The sequence below is a fragment of the Pan paniscus genome, chromosome 13 (genome assembly GCF_029289425.2).
Source record: "Pan paniscus chromosome 13, NHGRI_mPanPan1-v2.0_pri, whole genome shotgun sequence".
Lineage (NCBI taxonomy): Eukaryota > Metazoa > Chordata > Mammalia > Primates > Hominidae > Pan > Pan paniscus.
In genome coordinates this window covers 93012010-93031365 of record NC_073262.2, presented here as the reverse complement: position 1 = coordinate 93031365, position 19356 = coordinate 93012010, and the positions used below count along the sequence as shown (strand labels likewise).

Genomic DNA, 19356 nt, shown 5'->3' with positions numbered 1-19356 from the left:
ATGAGCCACTGTGCCTGGCTATTCTATTTTATTAGCAGTAATTGTTGTTAATCTCTTATTGTGCCTTATTTATATTAATAACTTAATCATAGATAGATATGTATAGGAAAAAACATTGTATATAAAGGGTTCAGTACTATCTGCAGTTTCAGATATCCATGAGGGGTCTTGAAACGTATCCCCCACAGGTAAGGGGGGACTTGTATTTCTCTGTTATAAATATGCTGGTTATTCTCCACTTGTTGTGTTTTAGTGCCATCTTCTGCTCTTCTCTGCTAGACTCTGTGCCTCAGAAGGTGGAATTTTTCATAAACTATTCCAGCTGGGGTCTCATGCCAGTTGGTTTTGACCAATGGGTAACACCATCAGTAGATTGGAGGATGGAAAAGGAAAAAAGGTTAGGATATGTTTCACCACCTCTTTTCCTGCTTCTGGCTTTGTCCCTTGAAGGCTCCTCCTGCAAGGCAGCCCTGCTCCACTGTGCCAGCTTTCACTGGGCTCTACTAACGTGATTCCCTCCCCTTATTTCTTCAGGCCTAGCTGTGCTAACTCCTGGGTACCTCCATGTTTCTTGTTTCCTTTCATCCAACCCTAACCCTAACTTCTATAAATAGTTCCCGCAATAAAGTCTCTTCAGCTGAAACATCTGAGTGGAAATTGATTCCTGTTATGACAGACTAAATATATTAAAGGAAACAGTTGATCATCATAGAACACAAATCTTTTATCCTTACTGCAACAGGGCCTGGATATTTGCAGATTTTATATCCGAGCTTTGGACTATTTGCAAGGTAATTATAGAGTGATTTACACATTTCCTGAAACAGGGATTTAAGTTAATGCTGTGAGGCTAGTGTTTGGGAATATAACACTCTGACTATTCTCCACTTCTCCGGTAGTTTTTGAGAAGTAATGCTCCATTGCATTTTATTGAAGAAATTATATATGCAGTATAGTGGTGTCCACATTTTGATGTTTTCAGTGGAATCTTTAAGAAAAAGTTCTTACATGTAATCTAACATACAAATTAGATAAATGTCAAATTGCTCTGGTTGAGGCAGCATTGGGGAAACCTTCTTCCTATCTTTGAAGCCAACTTTGGGATGCCTCTGCAGAACCCCAGGGCTCCTTGGAACACAGTGTGAAAACACAGATTTGGAAAATCCTAGAGTCTGGAAGATATACCCTTCCTAAGTATCAAGTGTCTGTTGTGTCTCTTTAGGTTAGATTCCTAGAATTTCGGTTGACAATATGATTTTACCTATTCAAGACACTCCTCACTGTGAATGATGTGACCCATCTCATGACTGCATCTGTTACCACATACGGAATGCCAAAAAACCTCTCCTGACTTCTCATCATACTTTTAATTGCATTTTCATTACTGATAAAATATTTTCCCACGTCTCTTGGCCATTGATACTTTCCCTTCTCCTCTACCACCTTCTACATTTTTTCAGTCATACTTTCATGTTTGACCATTTCTCAATTCATCAATACATAAGAATTCCTTGTATGATGTTCTGATCATTATGCTAATGGTTTAATGAACAACACATTATGTCTGTGCTTTCATGATGTCCACAGAGTAGCAATATTGTAGTCTTATTATTTATCTTGTTTAATCCAATTAACAATTGAATTAATCATTTGTCACAACCTTTTATCACATTTGTGGCAAATACTTTTTCTTAGTTTGCCTCCTAGTTTTACGTGTTTTTATTATTTACAAAATTTAAAAAGTTTTTATTTAGTCAAATCTCTGGATTTTTTTCTTGTTTATATGCCTAAGATCCTTTTAAATCAAAGATCAGATCAATATTCATTCATATTTCCTCAAATTTTTTTTTTACTATTTACTATTTAAGTTTTATTGAGCAAACATTTTTTCCCACAATTCTGTGATGATTGATGTATCATAAACTAACTTCTTTTATGCACTAGGCCGTATTTCTGGATCCTCTATTTAGTTTCATTCATCCTTCTTTGGATTACTGTGTCAATGGCATAGCATTTTAATAACAATAGGGTAATTTCCTGCTCAAATTCACTTTTTCAAAATATTTTTAATATTTATACCTCGAGATGAAATTTATTTACTCTTTTCAAGTGACTTGTTTGTGTTTATAAAAGTAATGCATTGCACTATTCACAATAGCAAAGACATGGAACCAACCCAAGTTTTCATCAATGATAGACTGGATACAGAAAATGTAGTACGTATGCACCATGGAATACTATGCAGCCATAAAAAAGAATGAGATCATGAAGCTGGAAGCCATCATCCTCAGAAAACTAACACAGGAAACCAAACACCTTATGTTCTCACTCATAAGTGGGAGTTGAACAATGAGAACACATGGACACAGAGAGGGGAACAACATACACCAGGACCTGTGGGAGAGGGGTTGAGAGGAGGGAGAGCATCAGAATAAACAGTTAATGCATGTGGGGCTTAAAACCCACGTGACAGGTTGATAGGTGCAGCAAACCACTATGGCACACATATACCTATTTAGCAAACCTGCGCGTTCTGCACATGTATCCCGGAACTTAAAGTAAAAATAAATAAATAAATAAAAGAGTAACACATTATGAAGAAAAATTTGTGGAAACTGAAAAATGTGAAAAAGTATAAAGAAGGAAATAAAACCTACTCTATGTACCACAGTTGTAACATTTCAGGGCATAACTTTCCAGTCATCTCTCTGTGTGTACGTATGTATTGTTTTTGCAAATATTACTAAACATATTGTTTTGTAAGCTGTTGTCTAATGACCACATATGAGCACTTCATTGTCATGAAGTATTCCTTTGAAATACGTTTTTTAATGACACATTAGCCAAGACCTCTAGAATAAGGAAGGTGAATGGTAGCAATGTCAGTAGGCAACTCTCAACCTTTCTGGACTCAGTCATATCCTTTCCTCAGTCATGTCAATCACATCAAACTAGAATTGAAGTTACCAATTGTCACACGGATCAGCACTGTGGGCTTGCCATTGCTCCACCTCATAACTTGAAATCAGCTACTGGAAACTTGAAATTGGTGTTGACTGTAGTTCACTGGACTATAATAAGTTTTGCAGGCCGGGTGTGGTGGCTCACACCTGTAATCCCAATGCTTTGGGACGCCAAGGCAGGTGGATCCCTTGAGGTTAGGAGTTCGAGACCAACCAGCCTGGCCAACATGGTGAAACCCAATTTCTACAAAAAATACAAAAATTAGCCAGGTGTGGTGTTGTGTGCCTGTAGTCCCAGCTACTTGGGAGGTTGAGGTGGGAGAATCTCTTGAACCCAGGAGGCAGAGGTTGCAGTGAGCCAAAATTGTGCCACTGCACTCCAGCCTGGGCAACAGAGTGAAGCCCTGTCTCAAAAAAAAAAAAAAAAAGTTTTACAGCACTTGTCACCTATATCTCTTTTGTTAGGCATATGTAAAAATGACTTGACCATAGGCTATTAGGTAGTTTAAAAATGTGGTTGACTCACAACAAGGACCAGACTTGAACTGATAAAGTTGTAAGAGATTCCTAACTCCATGTTGCACAATCTTATTTTTGTGTTCCTTTTAAATCATTAACTAATATAAATCATTAATACCTGCCTTAGAAAAGATTGTAAAATGAAAGCAAAGCACATTTATGATTCAGGGAAGGAATCCTTAACATTTGTGATAGAACATTTAAAACTCTGAGTGTTTTTAAGGTACGGTGCAAGGTTACTAACCTATGTAAACTAGTGGGAGTAGAATGTGGTCCTGAGTGATACAAGTAGCTAAGATATCAAAAGCAAAGGATAAATTTCTAGTGTATGTCATAGCGGATATATTTACAGTCATGAAGGCATGGGAATATAGGCATCTCTCTAAAAGCTTTCATTGGGCCTTGAGTTTTTAATCTTTATTTTATCACACTCTATCCACACACACATATGCATACACACCCAAACTGCATATACGTTAAACTTCATAAAATGGAAATTATCTTTTTTTTTCACTTACCTTTCCACAGAAGTGTTGTTTACTAAATTCTCAGATGTTAAATATAGTAAATGCAAAAGCCTTGGAGTTTACGAATCCTTAGGATTTGAATTCCCCCATCTCAAGGGAATTAAAGGCTGACATCGAAGAGTAAAAAATTCAGGGAAGGATCATTGGACTGCCTTTCCCTGTGCTCCCTCTGGACATTCCTTCATAAATTGCCAAGGCCAACCTCTGCTGATTAGATGTCAGTTCTCTGCCGTTTGGTACAAAGGTTATTCTCTGGAGCAAGCATGTTATCAATGACTCATTTCCTCCCATTCTTAAACTTCCCTAGATATTTTCTTGTTTATTTTAGTTTTCCACAGACCACTCTAAAATCAACTTATTCTTGGATCCTCCCTGATACATTTTAGTCTGTAAAATGATTTTATTGCATACTTTGCTATGTTGAATATTTACATCCTGATTGCTTACCCCATTTTGTGTATTTTGCTTTCGAACAAGTTTGCCTACCTTTATTTTTGGAATATTTTGGCAGTCTATCTTTTGATATTTTGTGGCAAGTATGAGTATGTATTTAATTTCATAGGGAATAGTGCATTTAAAAGTCACTTAATTTCTTAAGCATTAAAAATTGAGCTTTAAGAGCCTTCTTTAAAATGTCCAATACACAGAATCAAATTCTTTTCCTAAACCGCACCCATTCTGTCTCTTCCACACCTGATATTACCAAATCATTCTGGTAAAAACTTAAGCCAACAAGAGACTGGAAAGGCAAGAGGAGACAAGAAGAGGTAGATTTCTCATATGCTGATTATACTGTCTTATGAATTTGTTAAGTAATTTCCTTCTGTGATATAAGGTGTGTCATTTAGTTAACACTGTAGAGACATTTTAAATATATTTGGGAAAATGGGATTGTACTGTTACTCCTAACACCTCACAACTTAAAAACAATTTTAACTTTCAAATCCCTTCATACGTATTGAGTATTTGATCCTAAATGCTTTTCACAAGTCTTGTAATAGAATGTGCCAACAGTGAAATGTTTGCTTATTGTGATTAATCTAGAGTTTCCACAAATGAACTGTTATAAATGGAAAGAAAACACTGGAAAATCAGAAAGAACACACACGGTTATTTTTGAACTTAGTTCACATAGTTTCTTTCTTCCTAACATTCCCCCTACCCCCCTACTCCCTCATACACATTTTTTCCTTCTTTTACTCTTTCCACAAGGTTATGAAGAAAGGTTAAATATAGTCGTCCCTTGATATCCACGGGATACTTGGTTCCGGGATCTCCAACACTCCTCCCACTATGGATACCAAAATCCGAGCATCCTAAAGCCCAGCAGCTGACTCAGCAGAACCCGTGTGTACAAAAATTCAGCCCTCTTTATAGGCGGGTTTCACACCCCTCAAATATTGTATTTTTGATCTGTGTTTGGTTGCAAAAACTCCACTTGTAAGTGGACCCACGCAGTTCAAATCCATGTTGTTCAAGGGTCAACCATATATTACTTGACATATGCAGTTAAATTTTATCTTGGAAATAGCAACAAATGCAGTTAATAGTTACTTCTGTGAGGATCAAGGAGTTAAATGAAAGTTGGAGACCCACTGCTTGATACCAAGATGAGGAAAAGGAAGCTAATTCCCTGTTACCACTTACTTCACTGCATCTCTGGTCTCCCGTTCTCTTCGTTTAGACAGTCTTATCTACGGATGAGTACAGAGGTTTTGACTCCAGAGTCTAGGAGACAGTGTACAGCAGCAGCTGTCTAATTTGTTTTCAAAACTGGGGGAAAAAAGCTTTGATATTACCATTTATCATAAATCTTTCATCAGCTGAAAATTATTTCCTACCTCATTGACTTTGAATTTTTTTTTTTTGAGACAGAGTCTTGCTGTGTTGCCCAGGCTGCAGTGCAGTGGTGCAATCTCAGCTCACTGCAGCCTCTGCCTCCTAGGTTCAAGCGATTCTCCTGCCTCAGCCTCCTGAGTAGCTGGGACTACAGGCACCTGCCACCAGGCCCGGCTAATTTTTTTGCATTTTTAGTAGAGATGGGGTTTCACCATGTTAGCCAGAATGGTCTCGATCTTCTGACCTCATAATCCGCCTGCCTTGGCCTCCCAAAGTGCTGGGATTACAGGCATGAGCCACTGTGCCCAGCAACTTTGAATCTTAGTAACACATATCAAACATTGCTGTCTTGCCTTCCACTGTCTTTGTGCTCTGAGTTTTTTGCTCCTAAATGTAGGCAGAAATTATACAAATTTAAATTAATTTTACCACTAGTATTGTGGGATGAGTCATTTTTCCTTTTAAATTTAGGAGTTTGAGGCAAGAGTTTCAAAGGAGGGTTTCTGAACCTCGTAGGTGAATATCAGAAAACAGAATATCAATATTTACTACTTTCTTTTTCCTTACCTCCTTCTTTATCTGCCATAGGAAAAGAGAATATAGTATTTAGAATAGTAGAAAGCCTCAGCCACTTAAATACCAGGACAATATAAATGAGACTGTAAAGGACTCAACGTTTTCCCATATAAGTGGAAAAACATACCTTCTCAACACTCATTTGCTTTTATTTCCCCTTCCTGAAAGAAATATCAAATATTGAGGAATCTAGGGTCCATCAGAGGGAAGTATATATATACTGTAACATACCATAAAAAATTATATACTACTTACATATTATTATTGCTATGTATACATACATGCAAGCAATTATAGGGAAACCCAGTGGAGCTTAATGGCCATAATTTTTACAGAAGATCTTCTTGATTATACTTCCCTGGGACTTGCTAATATCAGAGAATTGGGTTGTTTTTTCTCTTTTAAAAAGTTTATTTACTTATTTTAGATTCGGGGTACACGTGCAGATTTGTTACATGGATATATTACAAAACAGTAAGGTTTGGGCTTCTAGCATACCCATTACCCAGATAGTGAACATTGTACCTTATAGGTAAATTTTTTTTAACCTTTACCCCCATCTCAACCTCCCCCTTTATGGAGTCCCCAGTGTCTATTATTTTCATCTTTATGTGCATGTGTACCCTTGGTGTAGTTCCCATCGGTAAGTGAGAACACACAGTATTTGATTTTCTGTTTCTGAATTATTTCACTTAGAATAATGGCCTCCAGCTCCATCCACGTTGCTGCAAAGGACATGATTTCATTCTTTTTTATGACTGCATAGTATTCCATGGTGTATATATACCACATTAAAAAAAATCGATTCATCCATTGATGAACACTTAGGTTGATTCCATGACTTTGCAATTGTGAATGTGCCATCATAAACATACAAGTGCAGGTGGCTTTTTGGTATAATGATTTCTTTCCTTTTGGGTAGATGCCTAATAGTGGGATGGCTGGGTTGAATGGTAGGTTGAGAAATCTCTATACTATTTTCTATAGACCTTGTGCTCATTTACACTCCCACTAATGGTGTATAAGGGCTCCCTTTTCTCCACATCCATGCTACCATCTGTTGTTTTATAATTTTTTAATAATAGCTATTCTTACTGGCATTTTTCATATGTTTTTTGCCTTCTTGTTTGTCTTTTTTTGAGAAATGTCTGTTCATGTCCTTTACCAACTTTTTTGTTGTTGTTGTTGGCAAGAAATCGCCCTGCTATGTCGCCCAGTGTAGAGTGCAGAGTGCAGTGGTACAATCATAGCTCACTGTAGCCTCAAATTCCTGAAGTGCCCACTTTTTTATGGGATTTTTTTGTTTTCTTCTTGTTGATTTGTTTGAGTTCCTTGTAGATTCTGGATATTAGTACTTTGTCAGAGGCATAATTTGCAAATAGTTTCTACAAGAGACTGAAAGGGCAAGAGGAGATAAGAAATAGATCTCTCATGTGGTGATTATACCGTCTTTTAATTGGTTAAATAATGTCCTTCTGTAATATAAGGTACCTCATTACTTAGGTAATACTGTAGGTTGTCAGTTTATTCTGCTGATTATTTCTTTTGCTGTGCAGAAGCTTTTTAGTTTAATTCCCATTTGTCTATTTTTGTTTTCATTGCATTTGCTTTTGGGGTCTTAGTCATAAATTCTTTGCCTAACCCAATGTCCAAAAGAATATTTCTTAGGTTTTCTTCTAGGACTTTTATAGTTTCAGGTCTTACATTTAGGTCTTTAATCGAGCTTGAGTTAATTTTTGTCTATGGTGAGAGATAAGGGTCCAGTTTCATTCTTCTGCATATGACTAGATAATTTTCCTAGCACCATTTAATGAATAGGGTGCCCTCTCCCCGTGGTTTATTTTTGTCAACTTTGTCAAAGATCAGCTGGTTGTAGGTATATGGCTTTATTTTGGGGTTCTCTATTCTGTTCCATTAATCTATGTGTGTCTTTTTGTACCAGTACTAAGCTGTTTTAGTTACTGTAGCCTTATAGTATAATTTGAAGTAATGTAAGGCCATTTGGCTTTGTTTTTGTTGCTTAGGGTTGTTTTGGTTATTTGGGCTCTTTTTTGGTTCCATGTCAACTTTAGGATGGTTTTTTTCTAATTCTGTGAAGAATGACATTGGTAATTTGATAGGTATTGTGTTGAATCTGCAGATTGCTTTGGGCAGGTTATTTTAAGGACATTGATTCTTTCAATCCATGAGCATGGGATTTTTTTCATCTGTTTGTGTTATGTATGATTTCTTTCATCAGTGTTTTGTAGTTTTCCTTGTAGAGATCTTTCACCTGGTTAGTTAAATATATTCTGGTATTCTATTCTTTTCTGTGGCTATTATAAATGGGATTGAACTTTTGCTTTAGTTCTCAGCTTGAAAATATTTGGTGTATAAAAATGATACTGATTTTTGCACATTGATTTTGTATCCTAAAACTTTACTGAAGTTGTTGATCAAGTCTATGAGTCTTTTTGGAGAAGTCTTTAGGATTTTCTAGGTATAAGATTATGTCATCAATGAACAGAGATAATTTGTTGGGATGTCCTTTATTTATTTCTCTTGCCTGATAGCTCTAGCTAGTAATTTCAGTACTATGTTGAATAGCAGTGGTGAGAGCGGACTTCCCTGTCTTGTTCTAGCTCTTAGGGGGAATGCTTTCTACTTTTCCTCATTCAGTATGAGTATCAGTTGGTTGTGGGTTTGTCATATATGGCATTTATTATTTTGAGGTATCTAGTTTGTTGAGAGTTTTTATCATAAAGGGATGATGGTTTATATCAAATGCTTTTTCTGCATCTGTTGAGATGATCAAATGGTTTTTGTTTTTAATTCTGTTGATGTGGTTAATCACATTTATTGATTTGAGAATGTTGAATCATCCTCGCATCCCTGGAATAAAGTCCACTTGATCATGATGAATTATCTTTTTTATATGCTGTTCGGTTGGGTTTGCAAGTATTTTTGTTGAGGAGTTTGGCATCTATGTTCAACAGCGATATTGGCCTGTAGAGATTAATTTTTTTGTGTGTTCTTGCCTGATTTTGGTATCGGGGTGATACTAGTTTCATGGAACATCACAGAATTTGTAAACCAACTTATCAAACTTAGCAGAACAGATCAATTTACTCATTTGGGAATGTTTTAATGCTAAATTTAAATATTTATTGCTAAAGTGAGGTCAAGACTATATCTACATAAAATGAATATTTTTAAATAATAAAGATAATTTGATATTGCATACTAGAAATATGTAAATTATGTTAAATCTACAAATGGACATCGTACTATTTCTGTGCACCAAGGCTTGTGTTCTTGGAAAATACAGTACAAAGTCTTTATAATGTCAGTGTTATGTTGTGAATGTGTTACGTATGTATTTTTATTTCAATCTTTAGAGACATATTTTGGTATGCCATATCTCAAAGTTGAAAAATGTATTAAGACTTTTTTTCCTAAGAAATTTCATTTGGAGGGATTAGCTTATTGAAAACATGGAAGCCTTTCAATCTTGTTTGATGTGGTATATTCACCATCTAGTGGCAACTCACTAGAAATCAAGTGCATGTAGTAAAGACAAAACTTGTCCAAAAGGTATTTTGGGAATTAGCCATAAGGAAAAATGTGGCAGATATGTGTAATGCTCCCTGATTTCCTTAAAAACCACTTTTATATTTGTTACAAAACAACTATCTAGTCTCAAGTGACACAATGGAAAATGTAGATAATTATAGAGAAGAAGCGAGTCACTCGTATTTTCACCATCACCCAAGGATAACCACTGTTAACATTTTGGGTGTGCATTTCTCTAAAATGTTTCTGCACATGTATACACACATTTTTTGGTCTAACAGAACTATCTTTATTTAAAATTTTTCCAATTTTATAAATGCTCCTATGCTTATCAGCTGCTATTTGAATCAACACTCTGAGCATGGATACTGGTTGATGATCTGAGAAATAAGCCATAATTGCCTGCCAGACCCACATAATCTTGGAACCCACGAACATTCCCAGTATGTAAATGGATGATTAAACTCCATGGCCTCTTGATCCAAGTTGGTCCATTCACAGCTCAAAAAAGTTACACTAGGCTAATCAGATTGCTCTGCTGAGTTCAGAAAATGAGAAACAGATTAATCAATTAGCAAGTGTGATAAAAGCAAAATAGAAATGTAAAAAATAATTACTTAAAAGCAATATTACGAGATGATGTCATGAAGTAGAGTTGGAATCAGACAAGCGAAGGCAAATAAAAATCTCTTGGAAGTCAAATTAGTATGAAGGTACAGAAAACATATAGGGAGATCAGTTTTATCTGGTCTGCTGGCCCTGCTTCAAAGTGATACTGATAGAAGTCAAATCCGATTATGTCATCTTTCTGCTTAAATACCCTTAGACAGGCTTCATAGTCCCTAGAGATCTGACCCTTCCCTACCTCTATTGTGCCACTGTCAAAATGCTGGAGTCACCTATTATGCTTCATCCGCGCAGAGTTTCTCTATCTAAAACAGTTACCTTTCCTGGGAAGCTTTCTCTGATTCCAACACTATAACAGGTGGCCCTACTGTGTGCTTCCATGGCTCCATGTAACCTTCAGAGCCTAACACTAACACGGCACCTGGATCATAGTAGCCCCTCCATGATTAGACAAAGCACCAAATAGAAGCAGACATTCCGCAAGTTTGCATGAGGTTCCATGCGGCCAACAAGAGAGGGAGATAGAGAAGAAAGGGCCCCAGATGTGGCTCCCCTTCCAAATACTTTCAGTTCCCAGTTTAACCTATGTGATCCTTTCAATATTTCCACCATAATGCATGGGTCCAGTCCTGTTCTTTGGGTTGCACAAAATAATTAGCACAAGCATACAAAAAGGCAAGAGTAATATTCAAAATACTGAAGAGCTATGGTACATTAAAGTGCCCTGGGGGTAAGTCTGTGTGTGCCAGCCTGCAGCAGGTGGTCTCAGCCCTGGAAGGAACAGCGTGATGGACACCATGGATCCCTTCTGGTATGCAAGCACTATCACAAGGAGCGCCATCTCTGAAAGGATCTGGGCCCACTATGAGCACATGGGATGGAGTCTAGTGTAGTCAGCTATGGCCAGTCACCTGGCAGGTGCCAGGTTGGTTTCTTCATCAGTACCCTCTTGGGAATCCTTTGGGCCCAAGGAAATAGGTTGTCTGGCAGTGAGCAGTGGCTATTTACCAATCATTTTGGAAGTATTTCAATGTCTTAACAATCACATAGCCATACTGATGCTTATCTGATGAATACTAGCCTTGCAACAGGGCTGATTTAACTTGATTTGGATACCAAGCAAAAAGGAAGGGAAAGGATCCAGAGGATTTCATTACCTAACTGCTGGTACCTCCAAAACCTTGGGATCCATAAGGATACTCATTCATGCCCATAGTGCAAAGGAGGAAATGGTAAATCCCTTAAGTGCTATTGGGTTACAGCTGTCACAGTATCCTATACCACCATTTTGTGACTGATAAATTGAAATGAACACTGCTGTTTGGAGTCAGGGAATCAAGTTCTGTTTTCCCCAGTTTTTGTCTTTGTAGTTGGGCAATGCCCTACTTCTGGCCTTTAGTTGTATGACCCAGGTCTCTTTGTTTAGGAAGACACCAGGGACTTCTTGCAGGTGGTCTACATTCTGTGCATTCATGCATCCCGCAGTTGGCCTTGGCCAAAGGAGTAACTCTGAGACTTCCATGCTTATGTCCTTGGGGTGGGGACCAGTGAGCTCACTGTGGGTCAGAGAACCTTGCTCTGGCTTGGCAAGGAACATTGGCGTCAAACACACTCTTCACTCAAAAGACCATTTTGTAAATTTTTAGAAAAATCACAAACGCAAAGGAAGGAAAACGAGTGGGTTTCAGCACATTTCCAAGAGGCGTGAAAGGGGTAGAGGGCTGAGTCTTGAGATTTCCTACTCACCCCATGAGTGAGGAGGCAGGGTAGAGTTGACTAGGTAATGCAGCCAGTTAGAGTTAGGAAAAGGCAGGATCTCAGAAGTCCTTCCAGGAGTGGGCTATTGGGACAATTAAAATAAGCATCTTGCATTTCATTCCCGGCATTCGCAGACATCCTTGATTGGTGGTAGAGCTTCAGGGAGAGGGGGATGGGACAGGGCTGGGTGTGCTGAGGGGCCTCAGTCCAACAAGAATGACTTTTTGGCAGTTTCTCCAGAGCCTTCATTGATTGCCAATCATTGATTTCCAACAAAGGAAAGCAGGAGGGAGTCACTTTTCTATCCTTCAGCCCTTGTGCTGGCTCCTGGATAATCTTTCACATGTTATGGGTACTTATATCAAAGAGCACTTGCATTTTGACAAATAAATTTTACAACCTTATTTTTTCCACATTAATGCCAGGTTTATACTGGTTAGAAGATAACAAAGTTATTTGTATACAACATTTCCTTCATAATTAGTATATCAAATTTGTAAGCTCTCTTACCATGTCCCAGCATTAGGTTTTTGAAAGATTCAGACAAAATATAAGATGCAGTTCCTATCCTCAAGGAATGTACAATTTGAGAGAGAAAATTAGCATTAAATGACGACAAAAAATCATGTAAGAAGTAAGTCATAAGCCAAGTGCAGTATGTGTGCCTGTAGTACCGGCTACTGGGAAGACTGAAGTGGAAGAATCACTTGAGCCCAGGAATTTGAGTCCAGCATGGGCAACATTGTGAGACTTCATCTCAAAAGGGTGGGGGTGGGGGGACGGGAGAGAGAGAGAGAGAGAGAGAAAGAGAGAGAGAGAGAGAGAAGTAATGAACTATGAATTAGAAGTGTAATTGAAATTCAGGTAGGAGAGTTCAGTAGAGGTCACAGTAAAATACTACTGCAGAAAGATAAGACTTGAGCCTTTAGGATGAATAAATTTTAGAGGAAGATAAAAGAAGAATGGCTTTCCTGGTATAAGGAATTGCATGGGCTGAGGAGCAGTGGCAGAAAATCAACATTATATACTCAGAGATATCCAGGAGAGATGCATGTGACAGGAATAAGAGCAGGTAAATGGTAAATAAGGTTGGATAGCTAAGGTGAAGCCTTGTTTCTGTTGCCTCAAAAGTCAGTCAGTTTGAAGGGAATGTTCTAGACCACTGTTGTTTAATACAGATACAATGTGAGCTGCATATGTAATTTAACTTTTTTTTTGAGACGAAGTTTTGCTCTTGTTGCCCAGGCTGGAGTGCAATGGCGCAATCTCGGCCACTACAACCACCACCTGCCCGGTTCAAGAGATTCTCCTGCCTCAGCCCTGGGAGGAACAGCCTGTAGCTGGGATTACGGGCATGTGCCACTACGCCTGGCTAATTTTTGTATTTTTAGTAGAGACGTGGTTTCACCAAGTTGGCCACGTTGGTCTCGAACTCCTGATCTCAGGTGATCCACCTACTTCAGCCTCCCAAAGTGCTGGGATTACAGGCGTGAGCCACCGTCCCTGGCTGTAATTTAATATTTTCTAGTAGCCCCATTGAAAAGGTAAAAAGACACAGGTAAAGTTAATTTAAATACTATATTTTTTCTAACCCAATACATCCAAAATACTGTTACTTTAACATGTAATCAATATAAAAATTTTAACACTGCTTTAGTTTTTAAATGTAAATTTTTAAAAATTCAGTTCCTCAGTTATACTAGCCACATTTTAAGTGCACAGTAGTCAACTGTGTCTAGTTTTGGAAAACATAGCTATAGACAATTGTGAGATTATTTAGCAGCTTAATAATACATCAAAAGTTGTATCTTAGGAAAATTTCTTTTCAGTAAAATGCAGAATGAATTGAAGGGTGTGATGGTTGAGGGACAAGAGAGAAGTTAGATCTGGAATGAGTTACAGGTGGGTCCTAGAATGGTAGCAGTGGAGGTGTCGAGAGGATAGAACAAATCTGAGAGATCTTTCAAAGAAATAACTAGTATGGCTTGATGACTGATTGGCAATGAGGAAAGAAAAAAATGAAATCAAGTATGATAGCCAGCCTTCAAACAGCCTGAAAGGATCCTTGTGTCCGAGTATTCAAACTCTTGTAAAATCTTCTATACTGTACTGGGGTTGGTCCGCGTGACCAATAAAATAAACAGTAGTGACAGTTATAAGGTACTGTGGCTTCTGTCTTGGTGGCTCTTTCTCTGGGCTCTTTCTCTCCAGAGGAAGCCAGCTGCCACACTGTGAGCAGCCCCATGGAGAGGCCTATGTGAAAGGACCTGTAACCTGCCAACAACCACATAAGTTTGGAAGCTGAGCATTCAGATGACTGCAATCCCAGCCAACGCTTTGCAGCCTCATGAGAGACCCTGAGCCAGAACCACCTGGCTAAGTCTCGCCCTGATTCCTGAGCCTTGGAATCTCTGAGAAACAATAAATGTTGGTTGCTTTAAGCTGCTAAATTTTAGGGGTAATTTGTAACAGAAATAGATAATTGAACAATAATAAAAAAAGACAATATCAAACACAAATAAAAAGATAACCCAATTTGGCCAGGTGCGGTGACTCACGCCTATAATCCCAGCACTTTGGGAGGCCGAGGCAGGTGGATCACCTGAGATCGGGAGGTCGAGACCAGCCTGACCAACATGGAGAAACCCCATCTCTACTAAAAATACAAAATTAGCCAGAAGTGGAGGTTGCAGTGAGCCCAGATTGTGCTATTACACTGCAGCCTGGAAAACAAGAGCAAAACTTTGTCTAAAAAAAACCCAAAAAACAAAACAACAACAACAAAAACCCCAATTTAAAAATGGGCAAGAAAATTAAAAGAAGATAATAAGCATATGAAAAAGTGCTCAACATCATTAGACACCAGGAAAATGAAAATTAAAACCACAAGGAGATAACACCACACACACACCAGCATGACTAAAATTTAAAAGCCTGATAATACAAAATGTGGCTGAGAATATGGAGCAACCAGAATTCTTTATTTAAAAATTAAGATACAATTTACATACCACACAATTCACCCATATAAAGTATATGATTCAGCCAACTGTCATCACTATCCATTTTAGAATATTTTCATTTCAGTGTAGTCCAACCATCACCACTATTCATTTTAGAATATTTTCATTACTCTACCAGAAAACCCTGCGCCGCTTAGCTGTCACTCTCCAATTCTCCTGCCTCCTCTCCAACCTTAGGCAACCTCTCATCTACTTTCTATCTGTACACATTTGCTTATTCTAGACACTCATGTAAATGGCATCATATAATATGTGGTCTATTGTGACTGGCTTCTTTCATTTAGCACAGTGTTTTCCATGTTTGCTCATGTTGTACCATGTATCGATACTTCATTTCTGTTTCTTGCCAAATAATACTTCATTGTACAGATATATAACTTTTGTTTTTACCTATTCATCAGTTGATGGACATTTGGGTTATTTCTACTTCTTGGCAATTATACTGCCATAAACATTATGTACAAGTTTTTGTGAGGACTATGTTTTCATTTATTTTGGGTAAATACCCAGGTATGGAATTGTTGGGTCATATGGTCTCTCTGTTTAACCATTTGAGGAACTGCCAGACATTTTTCCAAGATAGCTGCACTGTTGTACATCACCAGTGGTGTCTGAGGATTCCAAATTCTCCTCACTAACACTTGTTTTTTAAAAAATTATGGTGGGTGTGAAGTCATTGTGGTTTTGATGTGTATTTCCTGGATGGCTAATAATGTTGAGCAACTTTTCATATGAGTATTGATCCTTCATATATCTTTTTTGGAAAGCTGTATAGTATATTCAAATCTGTCGTCCATTTTAAAATTTGGTTATTTAAATTGTGATAGTTCTTTACATATTCTAGATAGCCTTTTATCAAATATATCATTTGTAAACATTATTCCTCATTCTATCGATTGTATGCCACCAGAATTCTTTTCCAAAATGATACAAACTCTTGAAAAGGGTCTGGCTGTTTCACATAAAACCAAACATTGATGTACCCTATAACCAAGACATTCTATTTATAGATATTTACCCAAGAGAATAGGAAACATATGTCTACAATAGATTTACACAAGAATGTTTACAGCAGCTTTATTCATAATAGCCCCAACTGGCAACAGCCCAGGAATCTATCAGGAGGAGCATAGATCAGTAAACTATGGGGTATTCATATAATGAAATACTACTCAGTAATAAAATGGAGGAAACTACCGATACACACGATATGGACATTTTGCTAAGTGAAAAATGCTATACACAAAAAGCGCACACTGTATGATTCCATTTTATATGAATTTTCAGAAAATGCAAAACTAATTGATGGTAGAGAAAAATCAGACTGGGTGCAGTATTTAACACCTGTAATCCTAGCACTTTGGGAGATCGAGGCGGGGAGATCTCTTGAGCCCAGGAGTTGGAGGCCAGCCTGAGTAACATGGCAAGAACCTATCTCGCAAAAAAAAAAAAAAAATACAAAAATTAGCTGGGTGTGGTGGCATGTGCCTGTAGTCCCATCTACTCAGGGGGCTGAGGTGGGAGGATTGCTTCAGCCCAGGGAGGTTGAAGCTGCAGTCAGCTATGACTGTGGCACTGTACTCTAGCCTGGGTGATAGAGTGAGACCCTGTCTCAAAACAAACAGTGGTTCTCGAGACAGAACAGTGGTTGCTTCTGGGGCGGGGGTTGGGGTGGGGAAGGCAGTGGTAGGCAGAGAATGTCTGGGAAATCGTGAGAGGAAACTTTTTGGGGTGATGACAATGGTTTATATCTAAGGAATTTTGGTTACACAAGTGTATACATTTGTCAAACTCAGTGAATGTACACTTAAGATTTGTGCATTTCGTTGTATGTAAATTTTGTCTCAAAAGGGAAAATATGTAAACAAATATTTAACTCTAGGTAGTAAGACACATGCCATATTTTGGGAGAAGTAAAACGATGCTTGTAATTAACTTTGAAATGCATTTAAAAATAAGGTATTTGGGATAAGGAATAAAGCAAGATAAAATGTAAATCTAGGTAGAATCTATGTGGTGAGCACATAGGTGTTTGCTTTAAATTTTTATAATTTTACTATATGTTTGAAAATCTTCAAAATAGAATGTTAAGATAATTTTCTTTAAAGGACTGAGGTTTCTAGAGCGGGAAGCCAGAAGACGATAGCATCATTAGAAGAAATAGAGAATTTAGGAATAGGAAGGACAGCTTGGTGGAAGGTGTGGCATAACTGACAGGTCTTGATACCTATGAAGTCCTAAGTAATTTATGCACATATTTCTATATTTCAGTGGATCTTCACAAACACCTCTAATCATCAGCACATCCATTTTCAGATGAGAAAATGGAGGTTCTGAAAAGCTATATAATTTGCTCAAGGTCATTAAACTATTAGTGTGCTAGGGGTAGGACTGATTACATAATTTGCAGGCCTAGTGTAAAATGAAAATTTGTGTTTCCTTGTTCAAAAATTATTAATAGCACAGCATTAAAACAAGCACAGGGCCCTTCTAACGATGAGGCCTTGTGAGACTCAGGTTTCACACACATGAAGCTAGGGCGGCAAGGAAGATTTGAATCTCAGTCTATCTAACAGGAAAGCCCATGCTTTTTCCAGTAAACCATGCTAGGTCAGATGACTGGTTCATTTCTGTGCGCAGTGAATGAGGCATGATGGTGATGTCAGATGGTGATGTCCTGTAGCCAGTAAATTGCAGGTAAGGAGTTCCTTCTGTGATGTCTGTTGTCTGTCCTCTTCTCAGTGGGCATTTGGTTATTACATTTGACCTAGGTTAGCAACGTAATTTTTGATCAAAGTCTCAACAGTGTATCTCTTTAAATATCAAGGTACTAAGAATAACTCCTTTCATGTGTCCTCTCTGAAATTTGTCACCGGATTTCTTCTTTCTGATAAATGTGTCAATATTTAATAGCGGCAATGAAATGTCTTCTGCTAGACATCTGGGTGGATCTGGAAGCAGAGGAACGTTTTCCTCAATTTAACAGTGGATCCTAGTAGTTGAGTTAAATGTTGGTTTAAGAGTAAGCTACTTTCTGAATGTAATTATGCTTCCACTGATAACAGCAACTTTTACTTTAGTTGGGAAGACATATCTATTATGTCTTAATCAGACAACTCTGTCTTTGAGGAAGAGTGGGAGATCTGTAACTTTTCCCAAGAAAAATGAAAATGTCTCAATCCTAATATTAAAGGAATTCGGCTGTACTGGGTTAGGAATGAATAAACTACACCGATGTCCTTTATCAACTGTAATTCCTCTACTTGAGTCTCAAAGAATACTAAGTTTACGTTTTAATAAAAAATTACTAAAATTCCAGAAAAGTCTTTCACATCAGTCCCTGCTGGTCAAATTGGCAGGCCAAGCCTAGACAACAGGTTGCGCTTTGGGCTAAAACAGCCTCTAGAGGGCAATCTCCTTTCCTGCGAATCCGCCCTAGTCCGCTCTATCCTCCCTCTTCCCGCTCCGCCTCAGCTCGCTCTCCGCCTTCTCCCTGGCCCGGTGTCCGATCCCAGGCCCGCCCCGCACTGGTCCCAGCTCCCTTCCTCTCCCTCAACTATCTCCTCCAGGCGTCGTTCTTGCCCCGCCCTTCCCCGTCGCGTAGCGGAAACGGTCGCTCTGGCTTCCTGGAGGACTTGTCATCTGTGCCCGGCGGCGCAGGACGGCGGTGGGCGGGGCTCACGCGAGGCGCTGGAAAGGTCCGGGCGATTCTCGCTCTGCTGCTTTAGCTTCGGAGTGTTTGGCGATGGGGCAGCGGGAGATGTGGAGGCTCATGTCGAGGTGAGTGAGAGAGCGAGCGGCCAAGGGCAGGCTCTTCAGCGGCACTCGCCACAGTGGGAAAAGGGCCGGGGGTGGAGACTGCTGGCGTCGAAGTTTCGAGTCGCGCTCAGAGGCGCAGCTGTGAGACCCCAACCTTGGCCCTCCCCAAGCCCCAGCCCCCGTCCCTGTCTTTCCTTTCTCCCTCTAGCATCT

At 38.6% G+C, this 19356-nt stretch overlaps 1 protein-coding gene across 3 annotated transcripts in view; it reads left to right on the top strand.

The window, feature by feature from the left end:
* Nucleotides 1–19356, top strand: part of HIBCH (3-hydroxyisobutyryl-CoA hydrolase) — a 144637-nt gene that overhangs the window by 10222 nt on the left and 115059 nt on the right. The window contains exon 1 of one of the 3 annotated variants that reach the window (XM_008950606.5): nt 14844–19164. The exons of 1 other annotated variant lie outside the window; for it this stretch is intronic. In XM_008950606.5, the coding sequence (XP_008948854.3) occupies nt 19130–19164 (35 nt within the window). In that variant the 5' untranslated portion in view covers nt 14844–19129. Of the gene's footprint in view, nt 1–14843; nt 19165–19356 lie in introns of those variants that run through there. One more of the 3 variants, XM_057301458.2, reaches the window with a different exon arrangement.